Here is a 23818-nt window from a genome sequence, read left to right on the forward strand (position 1 = left end):
ACTATATTAACTTTGGAGCATGTAATGCAACGGCTTGAAATTATTGAAAATAAGGTTGCTACCGTAGAATTAATTGAAAATTTGGATAAAAAGATCCACAGCCGAATCTCTCAATATGGATCTAAAGTAGGAGTTACTTTGAAAGATATTAAAGAAATGGAACCCATAGTTAATGAGAAAATAAATCATGATTCCACTAGGATCGATAAACTTGAAGATATTATTACCAACCTGGGAACCGCTTTTTCTTCTGTAAAGAATACTCCAAGTCCTCCCACTAAAATTACCAAGCTTATGTATGTTCCTAAAAATAAGGGTGAATCCTCTAGTAAGGAAAATGCGGATCTCAAATCTATAAGTATTCATCCCAATCTTTTTACTATCATTAAGGAACCATTTGTTACAAATGAGTTTTTTGACCTTGTGCCTAAAAGTTTGATAATTTATAAAAAGAAAGAAATTCCTAAAGATGGTAGATGCCTCATTGAATAATTACCTACCAAAGATGGCAATACTTAGCTCTATCCTTGCTTGTTATGCCTAGCTAGGGGCGTTAAACGATAGCGCTTGTTGGGAGGCAACCCAATTTTATTTTTATTCCGTGCTTTTTGCTCCTGTTTAGTAATAAATAATTATCTAGCCTGTGTTTTGATTGTGTTTTTTGTGTTTAAATTAGTGTTTGTGCCAAGTAGAACCGTTGGGAAGACTTGGCGAAAGTCTTGTTGAATTTGCTGTAAAAAACAGAAACTTTAGCGCTCACAAGAACTGCTGTTATTTTTATTTGGAAAGTGATATTTAGTTAATTCTTTTTGCAGATGATTAATATATAAATTCCTCACGTCCAGAAATTTATTTTAGAATTTTTGGGGTTCCAGATCTTGCGCTAGCTACAGATTACTACAGACTGTTCTGTTTTTGACAGATTCTGTTTTTCGTGTGTTGTTTGCTTATTTTGATGAATCTATGGCTAGTAAAATAGTTTATAAACCATAGAGAAGTTTGAATACAGTAGGTATAACACAAATATAAATAAAGAATGAGTTCATTACAGTACTTTGAAGTGGTCTTTTATTTTCTTTCGCTAACGGAGGTCACGAGATTCTCTACTTTAAGTTTTGTGTTGTGAAGTTTTCAAGTTTTGGGTAAAGATTTGATGGATTATGGAACAAGGAGTGGCAAGAGCCTAAGATTGGGGATGCCCATGGCACCCCCAAGATAATCTAAGGACACCTAAAAGCCAAAGCTTGGGGATGCCACGGAAGGCATCCCCTCTTTCGTCTACTTCTATCGGTAACTTTACTTGGAGCTATATTTTTATTCGCCACATGATATGTGTTCTGCTTGGAGCGTCTTGTATGATTTGAGTCTTTTCTTGTTAATTTACCACAATCATCCTTGCTGTACACACCTTTTGAGAGAGCCATACATTATTTGGAATTTGTTAGAATACTCTATGTGCTTCGCTTATATCTTTTGAGTTATATAATTTTGCTCTAGTACTTCACTTATATCTTTTTAGAGCACGGTGGTGGATTTGTTTTATATAAACTATTGATCTCTCATGCTTCACTTAGATTATTTTGGGAGTCTTAATAGCATGTTAATTTGCTTAAAAACCTAATATGCTAGGTATTCAAAGTTAGTAAAATTTCCTTAAGAGTGTTTTGAATACTAAGAGAAGTTTGATGCTTGATGATTGTTTTAAGATATGGAGATAATAATATCAGAGTCGTGCTAGTTGATTAGTTGTGAAATTGAGAAATACTTGTGTTGAAGTTTGCAAGTCCCGTAGCATGCACGTATGGTAAACGTTATGGAACAAATTTGAAACATGAGGTGTTATTTGATTGTCTTCCTTATGAGTGGCGGTCGGGGACGAGCGATGGTCTTTTCCTACCAATCTATCCCCCTAGGAGCATGCACGTAGAACCGAGGTTTTTGATGACTTGTAGATTTTTGCAATAAGTATGTGAGTTCTTTATGACTAATGTTGAGCCCATGGATTATACGCACTGTCACCCTTCCATCCTTGCTAGCCTCTTCGGTACCGTGCATTGCCCTTTCTCACATTGAGAGTTGGCGCAAACGTCGCCGGTGCATCCAAACCCCGTGATATGATACGCTCTTTCACACATAAACCTCCTTATATCTTCGTCAAAACAGCCACCATACCTACCTATTATGGCATTTCCATAGCCATTCCGAGATATATTGCCATGCAACTTTCCATCATCCCGTTCATCATCACACATTCATTAGTGTCATATTGCTTAACATGATCATGTAGTTGACATAGTATTTGTGGCAAACCCACCGTTCATAATTCTTTCATACATGTCACTCTTGGTCCATTGCATATCCCGGTACACCGCCGGAGGCATTCATATAGAGTCATATTTTGTTCTAAGTATCGAGTTGTAATTGTTGAGTTGTAAGAAAAATAAAAGTGTGATGATCATCATTATTAGAGCATTGTCCCAGTGAGGAAAGGATGGTGGAGACTATGATTCCCCCACAAGTCAGGATGAGACTCCGGACGAAAAAAAAGAAAAAAAAGAGGCCATAAAAAAAGAGAAAAGGCCCAAATAAAAAAAGAGAGAGAAAAAGAGAGAAGGGACAATGTTACTATCCTTTTACCACACTTGTGCTTCAAAGTAGCACCATGATCTTCATAGTAGAGAGTCTCTCATGTTATCACTTTCATATACTAGTGGGAATTTTTCATTATAGAACCTGGCTTGTATATTCCAATGATGGGCTTCCTCAAGTGCCCTAGGTCTTCGTGAGCAGGCAAGTTGGATGCACACCCACTAGTTTCTTTTGTTTTAGATTTCATACATTTATAGCTCTAGTGCATCCATTGCATGGCAATCCCTACTTCTTGCATTAACATCAATCGGTGGGCATCTTCATAGCCCATTGATTACCCTCGTTGATGTGAGACTTTCTCCTTTTTTGTCTTCTCCACATAACCCCCTCATTATATTCTATTCCACCCATAGTGCTATGTCCATGGCTCGCGCTCAGATATTGCGTGAAAGTTTATATGTTTGAGATTACTAAAGTATGAAACAATTGCTTGGCTTGTCATCGGGGTTGTGCATGATGAGAGCATTCTTGTGTGACGAAAATGAAACATGACTAAACCATATGATTTTGTAGGGATGAACTTTCTTTGGCCATGTTATTTTGAGAAAACATAATTGCTTAGTTAGTATGCTTGAAGTATTATTATTTTTATGTCAATATGAACTTTTGTCTTGAATCTTTCGGATCTAAATATTCATACCACAATTAAGAAGAATTACATTAAAATTGTGCCAAGTAGCACTCTGCATCAAAAATTCTGTTTTTATCATTTACCTACTCGAGGACGAGCAGGAATTAAGCTTGGGGATGCTTGATACGTCTCCAACGGATCTACAATTTTTGATTGCTCCATGCTATATTATCTACTGTTTTGGACATTATTGGGCTTTATTATCCACTTTTATATTATTTTTGGGACTAACCTATTAACCAGAGGCCCAGTCCAGAATTGTTGTTTTTTGCCTGTTTTAGGGTTTTGAAGAAAAGGAATATCAAACGGAGTCCAAACGGAATGAAACCTTCGGGAACGTGATTTTTAGGAAGATTATGATCCGGGAGACTTGGACCCTATGTCAAGAAAAGAAACAGGAGGCCACGAGGTAGGGGGCGCGCCTACCCCCCCCCCCCCCCCCCCCCAAGGCACACCCTCCACCCTCGTGGGCCCCCTGTTGCTTCACCGACGTACTCCTTCCTCCTATATATACCTACGTACCCCCAAATGACCAGATACGGAGCAAAAACCCTAATTCCACCGCTGTAACTTTCTGTATCCACGAGATCCCATCTTGGGGCCTGTTCCGGAGCTCCGCCGGAGGGGGCATCGATCACGGAGGGCTTCTACATCAACACCATAGCCTCTCCGATGAAGTGTGAGTAGTTTACCTCAGACCTATGGGTCCATAGTTAGTACTTAGATGGCTTCTCCTCTCTTTTTGGATCTCAATACAATGTTCTCCCCCTCTCTTGTGGAGATCTATTCGAAGTAATCTTCTTTTTGCGCTGTGTTTGTTGAGATTGATGAATTGTGGGTTTATGATCAAGTCTATCTATGAATAATATTTGAATCTTCTCTGAATTCTTATGTACTATTGGTTATCTTTGCAAGTCTCTTCGAATTATCAGTTTGGTTTGGCCTACTAGATTGATCTTTCTTGCAATGGGAGAAGTGCTTAGCTTTGGGTTCAATCTTGTGGTGTCCTTTCCCAGTGAGAGTAGGGGCAGCAAGGCACGTATTGTATTGTTGCCATCGAGGATAACAAGATGGGGTTTTCTTCATATTGCATGAGTCTATCCCTCTACATCATGTCATCTTGCTTAAGGCGTTACTCTGTTTTTAACTTAATACTCTAGATGCATGCTGGATAGCGGTCGATGAGTGGAGTAATAGTAGTAGATGCAGGCAGGAGTCGGTCTACTTGTCTCGGACGAGATGCCTATATACATGATCATACCTAGATATTCTCATAACTATGCTCAATTCTGTCAATTGCTCAACAGTAATTAGTTCACCCACCATAGAATACTTATGCTCTTGAGAGAAGCCACTAGTGAAACCTATGGCCCCCGGGTCTATCTTTATCAATTAATCTCCTACTACTTAGTTATTTCCTTTGCTATTTACTTTGCCTTTATTTTACTTTGCATCTTTATCATAAAAATACCAAAAATATTATCTTTATCATATCTATCAGATCTCACTCTCGTAAGTGGCCTTATAGGGATTGACAACCCCTATTTGTGTTGATTGCGAGGATTTATTTGTTTTGTGTAGGTACGAGGGACTCACGCATAGCCTCCTACTGGATTGATACCTTGGTTCTCAAAAAATTAGGGAAATACTTACGCTACTTTGTTGCATCATCCCTTCCTCTTCGGGGAAAACCAACGCAGTGCTCAAGAGGTAGCAGATAGGCATCCAAGATGGGTATAATAAAAACTATCATAAAAAGTGCATTGAATACTATGAGAAGTTTGATACTTGATGATTGTTTTGAGATATGAAGATGGTGATATTAGAGTCATGCTAGTTGAGTAATTGTGAATTTGAGAAAAACTTGTTCTAAAGTTTGTGATTCCCCTAGCATGGACGTATGGTGAACCGTTATGTGATGAAGTCGGAGCATGATTTTTTATTGATTGTCTTCCTTATGCGTGGCGGTCAGGGACGAGCGATGGTCTTTTCCTACCAATCTACCCCCCTAGGAGCATGCAATGCACGTAGTACTTTGTCTTGATAACTAATAGATTTTTGCAATAAGTATGTGAGTTCTTTATGACTAATGTTGAGTCCATGGATTATACGCACTCTCACCCTTCCATCATTGCTAGCCTCTCTAATATTGTGCACCTTTCGCTGGTATCATACATCTACCATATACCTACCTCAAAACAGCCACCATACCTACCTATTATGGAATTTCCATAGCCATTCCAAGATATATTGCGATGCAACTTTCCACCGTTCCGTTTGTTATGACACGCGTCATCGTTGTCATGTTAATTTGCATGATCATGTAGTTGACATCGTATTTGTGGCAAAGCCACCTTTATAATTCTTTCATACATGTCTGTTGGGGAATGTTGCAGAAAACAAAAAAATTCCTACGGTTTCACCAAGATCCATCTATGAGTTCATCTAGCAACGAGTGATCGGATTGCATCTACATACCTTTATAGATCACGCGCGGAAGCGTTCAAAGAACGGGGATGAGAAAGTCGTACTCGACGTGATCCAAATCACCGGAGATCCTAGCGCCGAACGGACGGCACCTCCGCGTTCAACACACGTACGGTTAGCGTGATGTCTCCTCCTTCTTGATCCAGCAAGGGAAGGAGAGGTTGAGGAAGATGGCTCCAGCAGCAGCACGACGGCGTGGTGGTGGTGGAGCAGCAGTACTCCGGCAGGGCTTCGCCAAGCTCGTGACGGAGGAGGAGATGTGTTGGGGAGGGGAGGGGCTGCGCCTTGGATGTCCTCTGCAGCCCTCCCCTCACCCCTCTATTTATAGGGGAAGGAGGAAGGGGGCCGGCCCCCTCTAGATGAGATCTCGAGGGGGGGGGGGGGGCGGCCAAGGGGAGGGGGGCTTGCCCCCCAAGCAAGGGGCGCCCCCCCTTAGGGTTTCCCCCAACCCTAGGCGCATGGGCCCTTGGGGGAGTGGCGCCCCAGTCCACTTTGGGCTGGATCCCTTCCTCATACAGCCCATAAGGCCCTCCGGGAGAGGTGGCCCCTCCCGGTGGACCCCCGGAACCCCTCCGGTGGCCCCGGTACAATACCGATATGCCCCCGAACCTTTCCGGTGACCGTATGACAACTTACCATATATAATTCTTTACCTCCGGATTATTCCGAAACTCCTCGTGACGCCCAGGATGTCATCCGGGACTCTGAACAACTTTCGGATTACTGCATACTCATATCTATACAACCCTAGCGTCACCGAACCTTAAGTGTGTAGACCCTACGGGTTCGGGAGACAAGCAGACATGACCGAGACGACTCTCTGGTCAATAACCAACAGCGGGATCTGGATACCCATGTTGGCTCCCACATGCTCGTCGATGATCTCATCGGATGAACCACGATGTCGAGGACCTAATCAATGCCGTACTCAATTCCCTTTGTCAATCGGTACGTTACTTGCCCGAGACTCGATCGTCGGTATCCCAATACCTTGTTCAGTCTCGTTACCGGCAAGTCACTTTACTCGTACCGTAATGCATGATCCCGCGATCAACCACTTGATCACATTGAGCTCATTATGATGATGCATTACTGAGTGGGCCCAGAGATACCTCTCCGTCATATGGAGTGACAAATCCTAGTCTCGATTCGTGCCAACCCAACAGACACTTTCGGAGATACCTGTAATGTACCTTTATAGTCACCCAGTTACGTTGTGACGTTTGGCACACCCAAGGCACTCCTACGGAATTGGGAGTTGCACAATCTCATGGTCTAAGGAAATGATACTTGACATCCAGAAAAGCTACAGCAAACGAACTACACGATCTTTGTGCTATGCTTAGGTTTGGGTCTTGTCCATCACATCATTCTCCTAATGATGTGATCCCGTTATCAATGACATCCCCATGTCCATAGCCAGGAAACCATGACTATCTGTTGATCAATGAGCTAGTCAACTAGAGGCTCACTAGGGACACATTATGGTCTATGTATTCACACATGTATTACGATTTCCAGACAATACAATTATAGCATGAATAATAGACAATTATCATGAACAAGGAAATATAATAATCATTTTATTATTGCCTCTAGGGCATATTTCCAACAGTCTCCCACTTGCACTAGAGTCAATCATCTAGTTACGTTGTGATGAATCGAACACCCATGGAATTCTGGTGTTGATAATGTTTTGCTCTAGGGAGAGGTTTAGTCAATGGATCTGCTACATTCAGGTCCGTATGTACTTTACAAATCTCTATGTCTCCATTTTGAACACTTTCACGAATGGATTTGAAGCGACGCTTGATATGCCTGGTCTTCCTGTGAAACCTGGGCTCCTTGGCAAGGGCAATAGCTCCAGTGTTGTCACAGAAGAGAGTCATCGGGCCCGACGCATTGGGTATGACTCCTAGGTCGGTAATGAACTCCTTCACCCAGACTGCTTCGTGTGCTGCCTCCGAGGCTGCCATGTACTCCGCTTCACATGTAGATCCCACCACAACGCTTTGCTTGCAACTGCACCAGCTTACTGCCCCACCATTCAAAATATACACGTATCCGGTTTGTGACTTAGAGTCATCCAGATCTGTGTCGAAGCTAGCATCGACGTAACCCTTTACGACAAGCTCTTCGTCACCTCCATAAACGAGAAACATTTCCTTAGTCCTTTTCAGGTACTTCAGGATATTTTTGACCGCTGTCAAGTGTTCCATGCCGGGATTACTTTGGTACCTTCCTACCAAACTCACGGCAAGGTTTACATCAGGTCTGGTACACAGCATAGCATACATGATAGACCCTATGGCCGAGGCATAGGGGACGACACTCATCTTTTCTCTATCTTCTGCCGTGGTCGGGCATTGAGCCAAGCTCAATCTCGTACCTTGCAATACAGGCAAGAACCCCTTCTTTGACTGATCCATTTTGAACTTCTTCAATATCTTGTCAAGGTACGTACTCTGTGAAAGACCAATGAGGCGTCTCGATCTATCTCTATAGATCTTGATGCCTAATATATAAGCAGCTTCTCCAAGGTCCTTCATTGAAAAACACTTGTTCAAATAGGCCTTTATGCTTTCCAAGAATTCTATATCATTTCCCATCAATAGTATGTCATCCACATACAATATGAGAAATGCTACAGAGCTCCCACTCACTTTCTTGTAAATGCTGGCTTCTCCATAAGTCTGCATAAACCCAAACGCTTTGATCATCTCATCAAAGCGAATGTTCCAACTCCGAGATGCTTGCACCAGCCCGTAAATCGAGCGTTGGAGCTTGCACACCTTGTCAGCATTCTTAGGATCGACAAAACATTCCGGTTGCATCATATACAATTCTTCCTTAAGGAAACCATTAAGGAATGCCGTTTTGACGTCCATTTGCCATATTTCATAATCATAGAATGCGGCAATTGCTAACATGATTCGGACGGACTTCAGCTTCGCTACGGGTGAGAAAGTCCCATCGTAGTCAACCCCTTGAACTTGTCGATAACCCTCAGCGACAAGCCGTGCTTTACAGATGGTCACATTACCATCCGCGTCTGTCTTCTTCTTAAAGATCCATTTATTTTCTATGGCTCGCCGATCAACGGGCAAGTCAGTCAAAGTCCATACTTCGTTTTCATACATGGATCCTATCTCGGATTTCATGGCTTCCAGCCATTTGTCGGAATCCGGGCCCGCCATCGCTTCTTCATAGTTCGAAGGTTCACCGTTGTCTAACAACATGATTTCCAAGACAGGGTTGCTGTACCACTCTGGTGCGGAACGTGTCCTTGTGGACCTTCGAAGTTCAGTAGGAGCTTGATCAGAAGTATCTTGATCATCATCATTAACTTCCTCTCTAATTGGTGCAGGCACCAGAGGAACATTTTCCTGAGTTGCGCCACTTTCCGATTCAAGAGGCAATACTTCATCAAGTTCTACTTTCCTCCCACTTACTTCTTTTGAGAGAAACTCCTTCTCTAGAAAGGATCCATTCTTGGCAACAAAGATCTTGCCTTCGGATCTGAGGTAGAAGGTATACCCAATAGTTTCTTTAGGGTATCCTATGAAGACGCATTTTTCCGACTTGGGTTCGAGCTTTTCAGGTTGAAGTTTCTTGACATAGGCATCGCATCCCCAAACTTTTAGAAACGACAGCTTAGGCTTCTTCCCAAACCATAATTCATACAGTGCCGTCTCAACGGATTTCGACGGAGCCCTATTTAAAGTGAATGCGACAGTCTCTAAAGCATAGCCCCAAAATGACAGCGGTAAATCGGTAAGAGACATCATAGATCGCACCATATCTAATAGAGTGCGATTACGACGTTCGGACACACCATTATGCTGAGGTGTTCCAGGCGGCGTGAGTTGTGAAACTATTCCACATTTTCTTAAGTGTGTACCAAATTCGTGACTCAAGTATTCTCCTCCACGATCTGATCGCAAAAACTTGATTTTTCTGTCACGTTGATTCTCAACCTCACTCTGAAATTCCTTGAACTTTTCAAAGGTTTCAGACTTGTGTTTCATTAAGTAGATATACCCATATCTACTCAAGTCATCAGTGAGGGTGAGAACATAATGATAGCCACCACGAGCCTCAACACTCATTGGACCGCACACATCAGTATGTATGATTTCCAATAGGTTGGTTGCTCGCTCCATTGTTCCTGAGAACGGAGTCTTGGTCATCTTACCCATGAGGCATGGTTCGCACGTGTCAAATGATTCGTAATCAAGAGACTCTAAAAGTCCATCTGTATGGAGCTTCTTCATGCGTTTGACACCTATGTGACCAAGGCGGCAGTGCCACAAGTATGTGGGACTATCATTATCAACCTTACATCTTTTGGCATTCACATTATGAATATGTGTAGCATTACGCTCGAGATTCATTAAGAATAAACCATTGACCATAGGAGCATGACAATAAAACATATCTCTCATATAAATAGAACAACCATTATTCTCGGATTTAAATGAGTAGCCATCTCGTATTAAACAAGATCCTGATACAATGTTCATGCTCAAACTTGGCACTAAATAACAATTATTGAGGTTCAAAACTAATCCCGTAGGTAAATGTAGAGGTAGCGTGACGACGGCGATCACATCGACCTTGGAACCATTCCCGACGCGCATCGTCACCTCGTCCTTCACCAATCTCCGCTTATTCCGCAGCTCCTGCTTTGAGTGACAAATGTGAGCAACTGCACCGGTATCAAATACCCAGGAGCTACTACGAGTATTGGTAAGGTACACATCAATTACATGTATATCACATATACCTTTCGTTTTGCCGGCCTTCTTGTCCGCTAAGTATTTGGGGATGTTCCGCTTCCAGTGACCACTTCCCTTGCAATAAAAACACTCAGTCTCGGGCTTGGGTCCATTCTTTGGCTTCTTCCCGGCAGCTTGCTTACCGGGCGCGGCAACTCCCTTGCCGTCCTTCTTGAAGTTCTTCTTACCCTTGCCTTTCTTGAACATAGTGGTTTTATTCACCATCAACACTTGATGGTCCTTTTTGACTTCTACCTCTGCTGATTTCAGCATTGCAAATACTTCAGGAATGGTCTTTTCCATCCCCTGCATATTGAAGTTCATCACAAAGCTCTTGTAGCTTGGTGGAAGCGACTGGAGGATTCTGTCAATGACCGCGTCATCCGGGAGATTAACTCCCAGCTGAGTCAAGCGGTTATGTAACCCAGACATAGTGAGTATGTGCTCACTGACAGAACTATTTTCCTCCATCTTACAGCTGAAGAACTTGTCGGAGACTTCATATCTCTCGACCCGGGCATGAGCTTGGAAAACCATTTTCAGCTCTTCGAACATCTCATATGCTCCGTGTCGCTCAAAACGCTTTTGGAGCCCCGGTTCTAAGCTATAAAGCATGCCGCACTGAACGAGGGAGTAATCATCAGCACATGTCTGCCAAGCGTTCATAATGTCTTGGTTCTGTGGGACGGGTGCGTCACCTAGCGGTGCTTCTAGGACATAATCTTTCTTGGCAGCTATGAGGATGATCCTCAGGTTCCGGACCCAGTCCGTATAGTTGTTGCCATCGTCTTTCAGCTTGGTTTTCTCTAGGAACGCGTTGAAGTTGAGGACAACGTTGGCATTTGATCTACAAGACATATTGTAAAGATTTTAGGCTAAGTTCATGATAATTAAGTTCATTTAATCAAATTATTCAATGAACTCCCACTTAGATAGACATCCCTCCAGTCATCTAAGTATAACATGATCCGAGTTGACTAGGCCGTGTCTGATCATCACGTGAGACGGACTAGTCAACATTGGTGAACATCTTCATGTTGATCGTATCTTCTATACGACTCATGCTCGACCTTTCGGTCTTCTGTGTTCCGAGGCCATGTCTGTACATGCTAGGCTCGTCAAGTCAACCTAAGTGTATTGCGTGTGTAAATCTGTCTTACACCCGTTGAATGTGAACGTTGGAATCTATCACACCCGATCATCACGTGGTGCTTCGAAACAACGAACTGTCGCAACGGCGCACAGTTAGGGGGAACACTTTCTTGAAATTATTATGAGGGATCATCTTATTTACTACCGTCGTTCTAAGTAAACAAGATGCAAAAACATGATAAACATCACATGCAATCAAATAATAATAGTGACATGATATGGCCAATATCACATAGCTCCTTTGATCTCCATCTTGGGGCTCCATGATCATCTTGTCACCGGCATGACACCATGATCTCCATCATCGTGTCTCCATGAAGTTGCTCACCAACTATTACTTCTACTACTATGGCTAACGCGTTTAGCAATAAAGTAAAGTAATTTACATGGCATTTCTCAATGACACGCAGGTCATACAAAAAATAAAGACAACTCCTATGGCTCCTGCCGGTTGTCATACTCATCGACATGCAAGTCGTGATTCCTATTACAAGAACATGATCTCATACATCACATATATATCATTCATCATTCATCACAACTTTGGCCATATCACATCACAAATCACTTGCTGCAAAAACAAGTTAGACGTCCTCTAATTGTTGTTGCAAGTTTTACGTGGCTGCAAAAGGGTTCTAGCAAGAACGTTTTCTTACCTACGTAATAGCCACAACGTGATTTGTCAACTTCTATTTACCCTTCATAAGGACCCTTTTCATCGAATCCGCTCCAACTAAAGTGGGAGAGACAGACACCCGCTAGCCACCTTATGCAACTAGTGCATGTCAGTCGGTGGAACCAGTCTCACGTAAGCGTACGTGTAAGGTCGGTCCGGGCCGCTTCATCCCACAATACCGCCGAAGCAAGATAAGACTAGTAGTGGCAAGAAAGTTGACAACATCTACGCCCACAACAAATTGTGTTCTACTCGTGCAAGGAGAACTACGCATAAACCTGGCTCTGATACCACTGTTGGGGAATGTTGCAGAAAACAAAAATTTTCCTACGGTTTCACCAAGATCCATCTATGAGTTCATCTAGCAACGAGTGATCGGATTGCATCTACATACCTTTGTAGATCACGCGTGGAAGCGTTCAAAGAATGGGGATGAGAAAGTCGTACTCGACGTGATCCAAATCACCGAAGATCCTAGCGCCGAACGGACGGCACCTCCGCGTTCAACACACATACGGTCAGTGTGATGTCTCCTCCTTCTTGATCCAGCAAGGGGGAAGGAGAGGTTGAGGAAGATGGCTCCAGCAGCAGCACGACAGCGTGGTGGTGGTGGAGCAGCAGTACTCCGGCAGGGCTTCGCCAAGCTCGTGACGGAGGAGGAGATGTGTTGGGAAGGGGAGGGGCTGCGCCTTGGATGTCCTCTGCAGCCCTCCCCTCACCCCTCTATTTATAGGGGAAGGAGGAAGGGGGCCGGCCCCCTCTAGATGAGATCTAGAGGGGGGCGGCGGCCAAGGGGAGGGGGGCTTGCCCCCCAAGCAAGGGGGCGCCCCCCCCTTAGGGTTTCCCCCAACCCTAGGCGCATGGGCCCTAGGGGGAGTGGCGCCCCAGCCCACTTTGGGCTGGATCCCTTCCTCATACAGCCCATAAGGCCCTCCGGGAGAGGTGGCCCCTCCCGGTGGACCCCCGGAACCCCTCCGGTGGCCCCGGTACAATACCGATATGCCCCCGAACCTTTCCGGTGACCGTATGACAACTTCCCATATATAATTCTTTACCTCCGGATTATTCCGGAACTCCTCGTGACATCCAGGATCTCATCCGGGACTCCGAACAACTTTCGGATTACTGCATACTCATATCTATACAACCCTAGCGTCACCGAACCTTAAGTGTGTAGACCCTACGGGTTCGGGAGACAAGCAGACATGACCAAGACGACTCTCTGGTCAATAACCAACAGCGGGATCTGGATACCCATGTTGGCTCCCACATGCTCCTTGATGATCTCATCGGATGAACCACGATGTCGAGGACCTAATCAATCCCGTACTCAATTCCCTTTGTCAATCGGTACGTTACTTGCCCGAGACTCGATCGTCGGTATCCCAATACCTTGTTCAGTCTCGTTACCGGCAAGTCACTTTACTCGTACCGTAATGCATGATCCCGTGATCAACCACTTGATCACATTGAGCTCATTATGATGATGCATTACCGAGTGGGCCCAGAGATACCTCTCCGTCATACGGAGTGACAAATTCCCAGTCTCGATTCGTGCCAACCCAACAGACACTTTTGGAGATACCTGTAATGTACCTTTATAGTCACCCAGTTACGTTGTGACGTTTGGCACACCCAAGGCACTCCTACGATATCCGGGAGTTGCACAATCTCATGGTCTAAGGAAATGATACTTGACATCCAGAAAAGCTATAGCAAACGAACTACACGATCTTTGTGCTATGCTTAGGTTTGGGTCTTGTCCATCACATCATTCTCCTAATGATGTGATCCCGTTATCAATGACATCCCCATGTCCATAGCCAGGAAACCATGACTATCTGTTGATCAACGAGCTAGTCAACTAGAGGCTCACTAGGGACACATTATGGTCTATGTATTCACACATGTATTACGATTTCCGGACAATACAATTATAGCATGAATAATAGACAATTATCATGAACAAGGAAATATAATAATCATTTTATTATTTCCTCTAGGGCATATTTCCAACAATGTCACTCTTGGTTCATTGCACATCCCGGTACACCACCGGAGGCATTCACATAGAGTCATATTTTGTTCTAAGTATCGAGTTGTAATTTTTGAGTTGTAAAGTAAATAAAAGTGTGATGATCATCATTATTAGATCATTGTCCCATGTGAGGAAATGATGATGGAGACTATGATTCCCCAGAAGTCGGGATGAGACTCCGGACGAAAAAGAAAAAAAAAGAAAAAAAGAGGCCATAAAAAGAGAGAAGGCCCAAAAAGAAAAAATAATGAGAGAAAAGAGAGAAGGGACAATGCTACTATCCTTTTACCACACTTGTGCTCCAAAGTAGCACCATGATCTTCATGATAGAGAGTCTCCTATGTTGTCACTTTCATATACTAGTGGGAATTTTACATTATAGAACTTGTCTTGTATATTCCAATGATGGGCTTCCTCAAAATGCCCTAGGTCTTCGTGAGCAAGCAAGTTGGATGCACACCCACTTAGTTTCTTTTTGAGCTTTCATATACTTATAGCTCTAGTGCATCCGTTGCATGGAAATCCCTACTCACTCACATTGATATCTATTGATGGGCATCTCCATAGCCCGTTGATATACCTAGTTGATGTGAGACTATCTTATCCTTTTTGTCTTCTCCACAACCACCATTCTATTCCACCTATAGTGCTATCTCCATGGCTCACGCTCATGTATTGCGTGAAGATTGAAAAAGTTTGAGAACATCAAAAGTATGAAACAATTGCTTGGCTTGTCATCGGGGTTGTGCACGATTTAAATACTTTGTGTGATGAAGATAGAGCATAGCCAGACTATATGATTTTGTAGGGATAACTTACTTTGGCCATGTTATTTTGAGAAGACATGATTGCTTTGTTAGTATGCTTGAAGTATTATTATTTTTATGTCAATATTAAACTTTTGTCTTGAATCTTTTGGATCTGAACATTCATGCCACAATAAAGAAAAATTATATTGAGAATTATGCTAGGTAGCATTCCACATCAAAAATTCTGTTTTTATCATTTACCTACTCGAGGACGAGCAGGAATGAATCTTGGGATGCTTCATACGTCTACAACATATCTATAACTTGTGATTGTTCCATGCTATTATATTATATGTTTTGGATGTTTAATGGGCTTTAATATACCTTTTATATTATTTTTGGGACTAACCTACTAGCCAAAGGCCCAGTGCAAATTGCTTTTTTTTTTCCTATTTCAGTGTTTCGCAGAAAAAGGAATATCAAACGGAATCCAAACGGAATGAAACCTTCGGGCGAGTTATTTATAGAACAAATGTGATCCAGGAGACTTGGAGTGGATGTCAAGAAAGAAGCGAGGAGGCCACGAGGCAGGAGGGCGCACCTAGGGGGTAGGCACGCCCCCCACACTCGTGGGCCCCTTGCAGCTCCACTGACGTACTTCTTCCTCCTATATATACCCATATACCGTGAAAACATCCAGGAGCACCACGAAACCCTATTTCCATCGCCGCAACCTTCTGTACCCGTGAGATCCCATCTTGGGGCCTTTTTCGGCGCTCCGCCGGAGGGGGAATTGATCATGGAGGGCTTCTACATCAACACCATAGCCTCTCCGATGATGTGTGAGTAGTTTACCACAGACCTTCTGGTCCATAGTTATTAGCTAGATGGCTTCTTCTCTCTCTTTGGATCTCAATACAAAGTTCTCCTCGATTCTCTTGGAGATCTATTCGATGTAATTCTTTTTGCGGTGTGTTTGTCGATATCCGATGAATTGTGGGTTTGATCAAGATTATCTATGAACAATATTTGATTCTTCTCTGAATTCTTTTATGCATGATTTAAATATCTTGGCAAGTCTCTTCGAATTATCAGTTTGGTTTGGCCTACTAGATTGATCTTTCTTGCAATGGGAGAAGTGCTTAGCTTTCGGTTCAATCTTGCGGTGTCCTTTCCCAGTGACAGCAGGGGCAGCAAGGCACGTATTGTATTGTTGCCATCGAGGATAAAAAGATGGGGTTTATATCATATTGCTTCAGTTTATTCCTCTACATCATGACGTCTTGCCTAATGTGTTACTCTGTTCTTATGAACTTAATACTCTAGATGCATGCTGGATAGCGGTCGATGTGTGGAGTAATAGTAGTAGATGCAGAATTGTTTCGGTCTACTTGTCGCGGATGTGATGCCTATATACATGATCATGCCTAGATATTCTCATAATTATTCGATTTTCTATCAATTGCTCGACAGTAATTTGTTCACCCACCGTAGAATTTGCTATCTTGAGAGAAGCCACTAGTGAAACCTATGGCCCCCGGGTCTATCTTCCATCATATTATTTTCATATCTATTTGCTATTTATATCATAGTTTATTTTTGCAATCTTTACTTTCCAATCTATACCATAAAAAATACCAAAAATATTTATCTTATTATCTCTATCAGATCTCACTTTCGTAAGTGACCGTGAAGGGATTGACAACCCCTTTATCGCGTTCATTGCAAGGTTCTTGTTTGTTTGTGCAGGTACTAGGCAAATTTCATGTTACCTCCTACAGGATTGATACCTTGATTCTCAAAAACTGAGGGGGAAATACTTATGCTATTGTGCTGCATCACCCTTTCCTCTTCAAGGGAAAACCAACGCATGCTCAAGAGGTAGCAGATGCCACTTCAAATAATCATCAAAATAATTCTCCTACACGCGTTATTCAGATGGAGAAGAAGCAGTTGGCGTGGACATTTCGTTTCTTATCGATGTCCAAGAGAAAAGCTACTAGGAAGTTCGTTCGCGTGGTGGATTATAAGTTTAAGTCTGTTACATGATACGTCCATTTTGTATCATGTTTTCTTACTATTATTTATAATGTTTTATCCATAATAATGCTTTTTGGAGTAATTCTAATGTCTTTTCTCTCATAATTTGCAGTGTACACACCAAGAGGGAGAATTTCGGCAGCTGGAAATCTTGACCTGGAAAAGCTACATCAGGCTACCTATTCTGCACAACTCCAAACAAGCTGAAACTTGACAATGATTTTTTATGGAATATATAAGAAATACTGGAGGAAATAACTACCAGAGGGGGCCCATCAGGTGGGCACAACCCACCTGGGCACGCTTGTGGGTTGTGCTCACCCAGGCCCACCTCCGGTGCCCATCTTCTGGTATATAAGTCATTTTGACCTAGAAAAAATAAGGACAAGGCTTTCGGGATGGAGCGCTGCCGTCTCGAGGCGGAACTTGGGCAGGAGCACTTTTGCCCTCTGGCGGAGCGATTCCGCCAGGGGAAATTCCCTCCCGGAGGGGGAAATCATCGTCCTCATCATCACCAACAACTCTCCCATCTTGGGGAGGGTTATCTCCATCAACATCTTCAACAACACCATCTCATCTCAAACCCTAGTTCATCTCTTGTGTTCAATCTTGTTACCAGAACTATAGATTGGTGCTTGTGGGTGACTAGTAGTGTTGATTACATCTTGTAGTTGATTACTATATGGTTTATTTGGTGGAAGATTATATGTTCAGATCCATTATGCTATTTAATACTCCTCTGAGCATGAGCATGTTTATCATTTGTGAGTAGTTACTTTCGTTCTTGAGGTTACGGGAGAAATCATGTTGCAAGTAATCATGTGAACTTCATATGTGTTCGATATTTTGATATTATGTATGTTGTGATTCCCTTAGTGGTGCCATATTTGAACGTCGACTACATGACACTTCACCATATTTGGGCCTAAGCGAATGCATTGTGGAGTAGCAATTAGATGATGGGTTAGTAGAGTGACAGAAACTTAAATCCCAGTTTATGCGCTATTCCGTAAGGGACCGATTGGATCCAAAAGTTTAATGCTATGGCTAGAATTTATTCATAATACTTTTCTCGTAGTTGCGGATGCTTGCGGGAGGGTTAATCATAAGTAGGAGGTTTGTTCAAGTAAGAACATCACCTAAGCACCGGTCCACCCACATATCAAATTATCAAAGTAGCGAACACAAATCGAACCAACATGACGAAAGTGACTAGATGAAAATCCCGTGTAGCCTCAAGAATGCTTTGCTTATCATAAGAGACCATTTTGGCCTGTCCTTTTGCCTCAAAAGGATTGGGATACCTTGCTGCACTTTTGTCACTACTATTGTTACTTGTTACAAATTATCTTGCTATCAAACTACTTTGCTACTTACAATTTCAGCACTTGCAAACATTACCTTACTAAAAACTACTTGTCATTTCCTTCTGCTCCTTGTTGGGTTTGGCACTCTTACTTATCGAAAAGAGCTATAATTGATCCCCTATACTTGTGGGTCATCATTACAACATCCAATCATCCATATAATCTCTGTGTTTCTTCTGTTTTCTACCAGTCATATTTCATATGTGCATCAGAGGAAAAATGCTTTCAGCGGGCATGTTGGAGTGCACATACCAAGTTCCCATATTGCAAATATGATCCTGGGCTCCTAGCCATTAATATGTTTAATTCCACATTTTCTTCATCTAATTTCTAAATGACTGGACAACCTGTTATACTCTTATAGAATTATGAGCCGCCCAAACCACGTTTTTCTTGGTCTAATTTCTAAATGATAATGTGCAACATCTATCTCCTTGTGAACCTTTTTTTCTTCCGACTGTATCCCCTGGTGAACCTATTTTACGATAAGATTTTTTAGGGAATTTTTTGATGATTTTTTCCTATAGCCCTTAAATAAAATCAAATAAAATCAAGTGCAACTCACAGTAAGTTTTCTGCTCCTAGCTAGTTGTAAAGAACAAGTTCAATTCAGTCTGATTTAGTTCTTGACATGACCGTGCTGCCAGCAACTCCTTTTCTCTAGCTAGCACAATAATTGTACTTGTTTGATGTAAAGGACATAAATAAAATAAATAAATTGGAAGCTTATTTCAAATTAACTAGCTAGTGGTGTTTGTGAAGTTCAAGAAAAAGCTAGTCTTTTTCTCGACAAATAAGTTGACATGCAAGGAATCAATGAATGTATTTGCAAGAAAGCAAACATAATTATCGATAAAATTGGTTGTGATTGTCACTATAGACAATGGTAGTAGCTAATTGGAACTAGATACAAACCAATAAAAAACAAGATCTCAAATCTCCAACCAATAAAGAGTTCAACCCAAATTTTACAATTACACTATTATATTTAAATAGTGATTATTGTAATACATGGATAATTAATTAATGCACGAGGTTCCGCTTGTGACCAGGCAAGACAAACTTATGAACTTGCATGCATGGCAATCAGATCGACATCCACACAATGCCGATATGAACATTTTCTTAATACACCTTTATTTGTATTTTATTTCAGAATTTAAACAACTAGTTTGAGCGGGTCACACATGACGTTGTGTGACACTTTATTTGTCACCGCTACATCGACATATCCATCGACTAAACAACGGTGACCCAACTATATATTACTAGAGATCTTTTCTTATCAGTAGACACCAACTCCGATGCCAACGCCTAATGGCACACTAGTGGTTGTTTCGTACAATGGCACATTGACACTGCACATTGTTGGCAGGGTACGGAGTGCAATGGAAGTCATCACCTCAAGCTGAGCTATCTGGTGTGCCAATTGTTGTTGTTGAGGTTGTTGCCCGAGTTGCTGCTGCAACTGCTGTAGGGGTTGGGAGACACATTGGCCCAACTGTTGGGGTTGTTGTTGCTGATATTGGATGATACTCTGACCCTGTTGTTGTTGTTGTTGTTGCTGCTGCTGCTGCTGCTGCAGGATGATAGAGTAGATGATAGCACGGATTGACTCATGGCGGGATTGCTCGGGGATTTGCCGCAACTGCTGGCAACATTGTTGCTGGATCACATGGCAAATGCTCTGCTGCAACATTTGTGACCTAGCAAGACATCGCTGCATTGCCACAGGGATGCATTGCTGCTGGAGGAATACCTTGCATGGGTTTAGCTGTTGCAAAACAGATGGATGAATAACTGGTATTTGTTGTTGCTGTGAAAATGGTGGTCGTTGTTGCTGCGAAAATGGTGGTTGTTGCTGCTGTGAAATTGGTGGCTGTTGTGAAAACGGTGGTTGCTGTTGCTGTGTAAATGGTTGTTGTTGTTGTTGCTGCTGCTACTGCTGTGAAATTGGTGGTTGTTGTTGTTGCTGCGAAAATGGTGGTTGTTGTTGCTGTGAAAATGGTGGTTGTTGTTGCTGCGAATATGGTGGCTGTTGTTGCTGCGAATATGGTGGCTGCTGTTGCTGTGAAAATTGTGGTTGTTGTTGCTGTGAAAATGGTGGTTGTTGCTGCTGTGAAATTGGTGGTTGTTGTGAAAACGGTGGTTGTTGTTGCTGCGAAAATGGTGGTTGTTGTTGTTGTTGCGAAAATGGTGATTGCTGTTGCTGCGAAAATGGTGGTTGTTGTTGCTGTGAAAATGGTGGTTGTTGTTGCTCCGAAAATGGTGGTGGTTGTTGTTGCTGTGAAATTTGCGCAACGGCACTTGCCGCCGCAAGAGCGAGGAGGGCAAAGACGAGGAAGGTCTTCATTGTGGATTGGTGTTAACTAGTGTTGCTTGGCTTTGATGCTTGTACTTGTGATGATCTTTATACTTCATGCCTATTTATAGTTGCCGGGACACCACCTCTTTTCCTTCTTTGCACCGGCTTTAATAATTCTGTTTGGATGCATCTGAAATGAATTTTTTGGTACATTGTGTTGGGTTGCACTAGCTACAAAAGCGTACTTTTGGATTCATCATCAAAGTTGCTTTTTAGTTGTGCATATGATCATACACAAAGTACAGAAACCTCGATGTTTGGTACATATGACTTACCTTATTAACTTTACATGTCACGCACTTATCAGAATAGTATCACTTTTGCAACCGAGTTTGGAACCTTGTATAGGTTGTCAGCCGTAAACAAGAAAGGCAAAGCTTGTGTAGGACTAAGTTTGCAATTGTGTGTGGGCTGTTAAGATATGCTCGATTATTGAAGTCTTGCGTGTGGAGGGTTCTTCTAGACTCGGTTGCTTTTTATAAAACTAACTTTGTATTTTCCTCTAAGATGATAAGATGAACTGACGCCAACAGAGCATGACTTGACTCATCGAATTCCCTTTACATGTAAATGATGGTAGTTGCTTACAAGCTACTCCAACTAGCATATATCCGGTCCTAACTCTAGACACGTCATCATTAGTTCCATCTTCTGATTTCTTTGAGATAAATCATCAGTTCCATCTGTATGTGAAGGAATTTTTTTTGGGTGAAGGGAAATGATAGGTGGGGCTGGAACAGAGACCCACAGCCTCGAGCGAGTTATTAGGCCCAATATAAGAGTTGTGTGTTAGGCCACCAAATTAGAACTGGGCTATAGTTTTCGGAGGCCTCAACGTCACAAGCCCAGCCCACACTCGGCCGATCTGCATCGTCTTCATCTCCCCCTCCCCGTCCTCCTCGCCGGCCGGACCACTCGCCGGCGCAGCCTCTCCCGCACCCCGCCGCCCGCGGCTGCTCCACGTACGTGCGCGGCGGCGGAGGCGTCAGCAGCCTCCCTTCCATGCTCAGCATCTGAAGAAAGTCCGTCTTCGGTGCCGCGATATCCAAGTTTGTTATAGCATCCAGTCATCTGTATAATCTCAGTGTTTATTCTGTTTTGTACTGTCGTATTTCATATGTTCGTCAGAGGAAATGTGCTTTCTAGAGGCATGTTGCAGCTGGCCGAGTCCGAGATCTCATTTCATTTATATGGCCATAGGCAGCGATCAATAAAAGGGCACTGGAATTTATCTTCCAACGCCACTGTTGTTCTAGCTCTCTGTCTTTACTTTTGCTGCTTCTGTTGTATGGCTGCAAAGTTAGGCTTCATCTGATTTTAGTTAGTTAATCTGATCTTGTTAACCTGATAAAGAGAATTCCACCCTGCCCTTTATTCTGCTTCTACTTTTCACTGTCTCACAATAACGCAACATATTAAGCTCACCAAATTGTATCCCTCAAAAATAAAAATGCTCGCCAATTTGTATCACATACTCATACATGTATTTCATCGCGGAATAACAGGAGATTGTCAAGTTGTGTTTTACCATATCAGTGTATCATTTGCTCATATGAGCAAGAGATGGTCACCTGCCAGCTTATTTTGTTCATATCTGAGATCGATCATGCCTCCATTGTATGGTTAAGAAGTTAGGTTTCATCCGATTTTAGTTTGTTAAGCTGATCTCGTTAAACTAATAATAAGAACTCCATACAGTCGTTTATTCTGATCTTCATTGCCTCACAATAATAAGAGAACCTATTAAGCTCGTCGAAATTGTATCTCATACTCATACACATATCTTTGATCATCGAATAACATAAATTATCATATCAGTGCAAAAGTATATATCATTTGTCCATAATCCATATGCACAAGAGATAATTATCTGCCAGACAATTATTCTTATCTTTGAGATCCGATCCTGTACTCAATGCTAATTAGAGGTGTCATTAAGACAAGAAAATAACCACTAGCCCCCGGGTCTTCTCTCGTTAACAGAAAGCATGTGATGCATTCAAGTTTCAATGAATTCACGAAAACCAATATTGTGGTCTGCTGTCACCCTTGAGTTGAGGTAATTGTTTAATTTGCATTCTTGCGACTTCTTGTATTTGGAAAGAAAATTCATACTATTTTCCGACTTGCCAATGCATCGTCACTTCTGAAAACCAATATTGTGGTCCTCCTTGTAAATGCATATAAGGTACTTGAGATGGATTGCATTCTATAAGTGCACTGTATGTGTGCTATCACCCAACAATGGAGGTAATTGTTAAGTTTGCATTCCTGCAACTTCTTGTATCTATCTGGAAAGAAACTTCTTACTATTTGCTGAGTTCACATCCAATGTATCTTTGCTTTTTTTTTCTTTTTTCTTTTTGCAACACAATGTATCTTCACTTTTGAAGAACTGCATTGGATGTACCGGCATAAATATATAATATAATGATGATATAATGGCAAATCATATGGTCATCGGCAGTGATGATCAATAAGAGGGCACATGAATTTATCTTCTAACGTATACATCACTATTTGTTTAGCTCTCTGTCTTTATTTTTCCGCCGGCATTGTATGGTTAAAAGTTAGGTTTCATCTGGTTTAGTTAGTTAGGCGGATCTTGTTAAGCTCTCTATCTTTATTTTTGTGGCCTCCGTTGTATGGTTAAAAAGTTAGATTTCATCTGGTTTTAGTTGAGTGAATTGCAAAAAACATCGACATTGAAGGCTAGGGTTGCAGAAACCACAGTTCTATGGTTTTGTGCCAAAAATCACTAATTCCGAGACTAATTCCGAGACTAATTTACTAATGGCGCACTGGTGGATGATGCGCCATTAGTGTGCTCTCGCTTACTAATGGCGCACTATGTGGTGGTGCGCCACTAGTATGAATATTAGAGAT

General features: G+C 42.3%; 1 protein-coding gene and 1 long non-coding RNA gene across 2 annotated transcripts; one reads left to right on the forward strand and one right to left on the reverse strand.

Annotated features, from left to right (window-relative positions):
* Positions 1-19687: 19687 nt before the first annotated feature.
* On the reverse strand, positions 19688-20989 carry LOC125541817 (uncharacterized). The gene is given in 1 exon segment (XM_048705121.2): positions 19688-20989. A coding segment is annotated over 1 exon segment (1068 nt). The 5' UTR covers positions 20921-20989; the 3' UTR covers positions 19688-19852.
* Positions 20990-21441: 452 nt separating this feature from the next.
* On the forward strand, positions 21442-23459 carry LOC147988243 (uncharacterized). Its single transcript, XR_015603564.1, has 3 exons — positions 21442-21981; positions 22916-22991; positions 23121-23459. It is a non-coding gene; the product is annotated as an uncharacterized LOC147988243 (long non-coding RNA).
* Positions 23460-23818: the final 359 nt, after the last annotated feature.

Source organism: Triticum urartu, chromosome 1A (genome assembly GCF_056163025.1).
Source record: "Triticum urartu cultivar PI428250 chromosome 1A, HENAU_Tu73, whole genome shotgun sequence".
In the NCBI taxonomy this organism is placed as follows: Eukaryota; Viridiplantae; Streptophyta; class Magnoliopsida; order Poales; family Poaceae; genus Triticum; species Triticum urartu.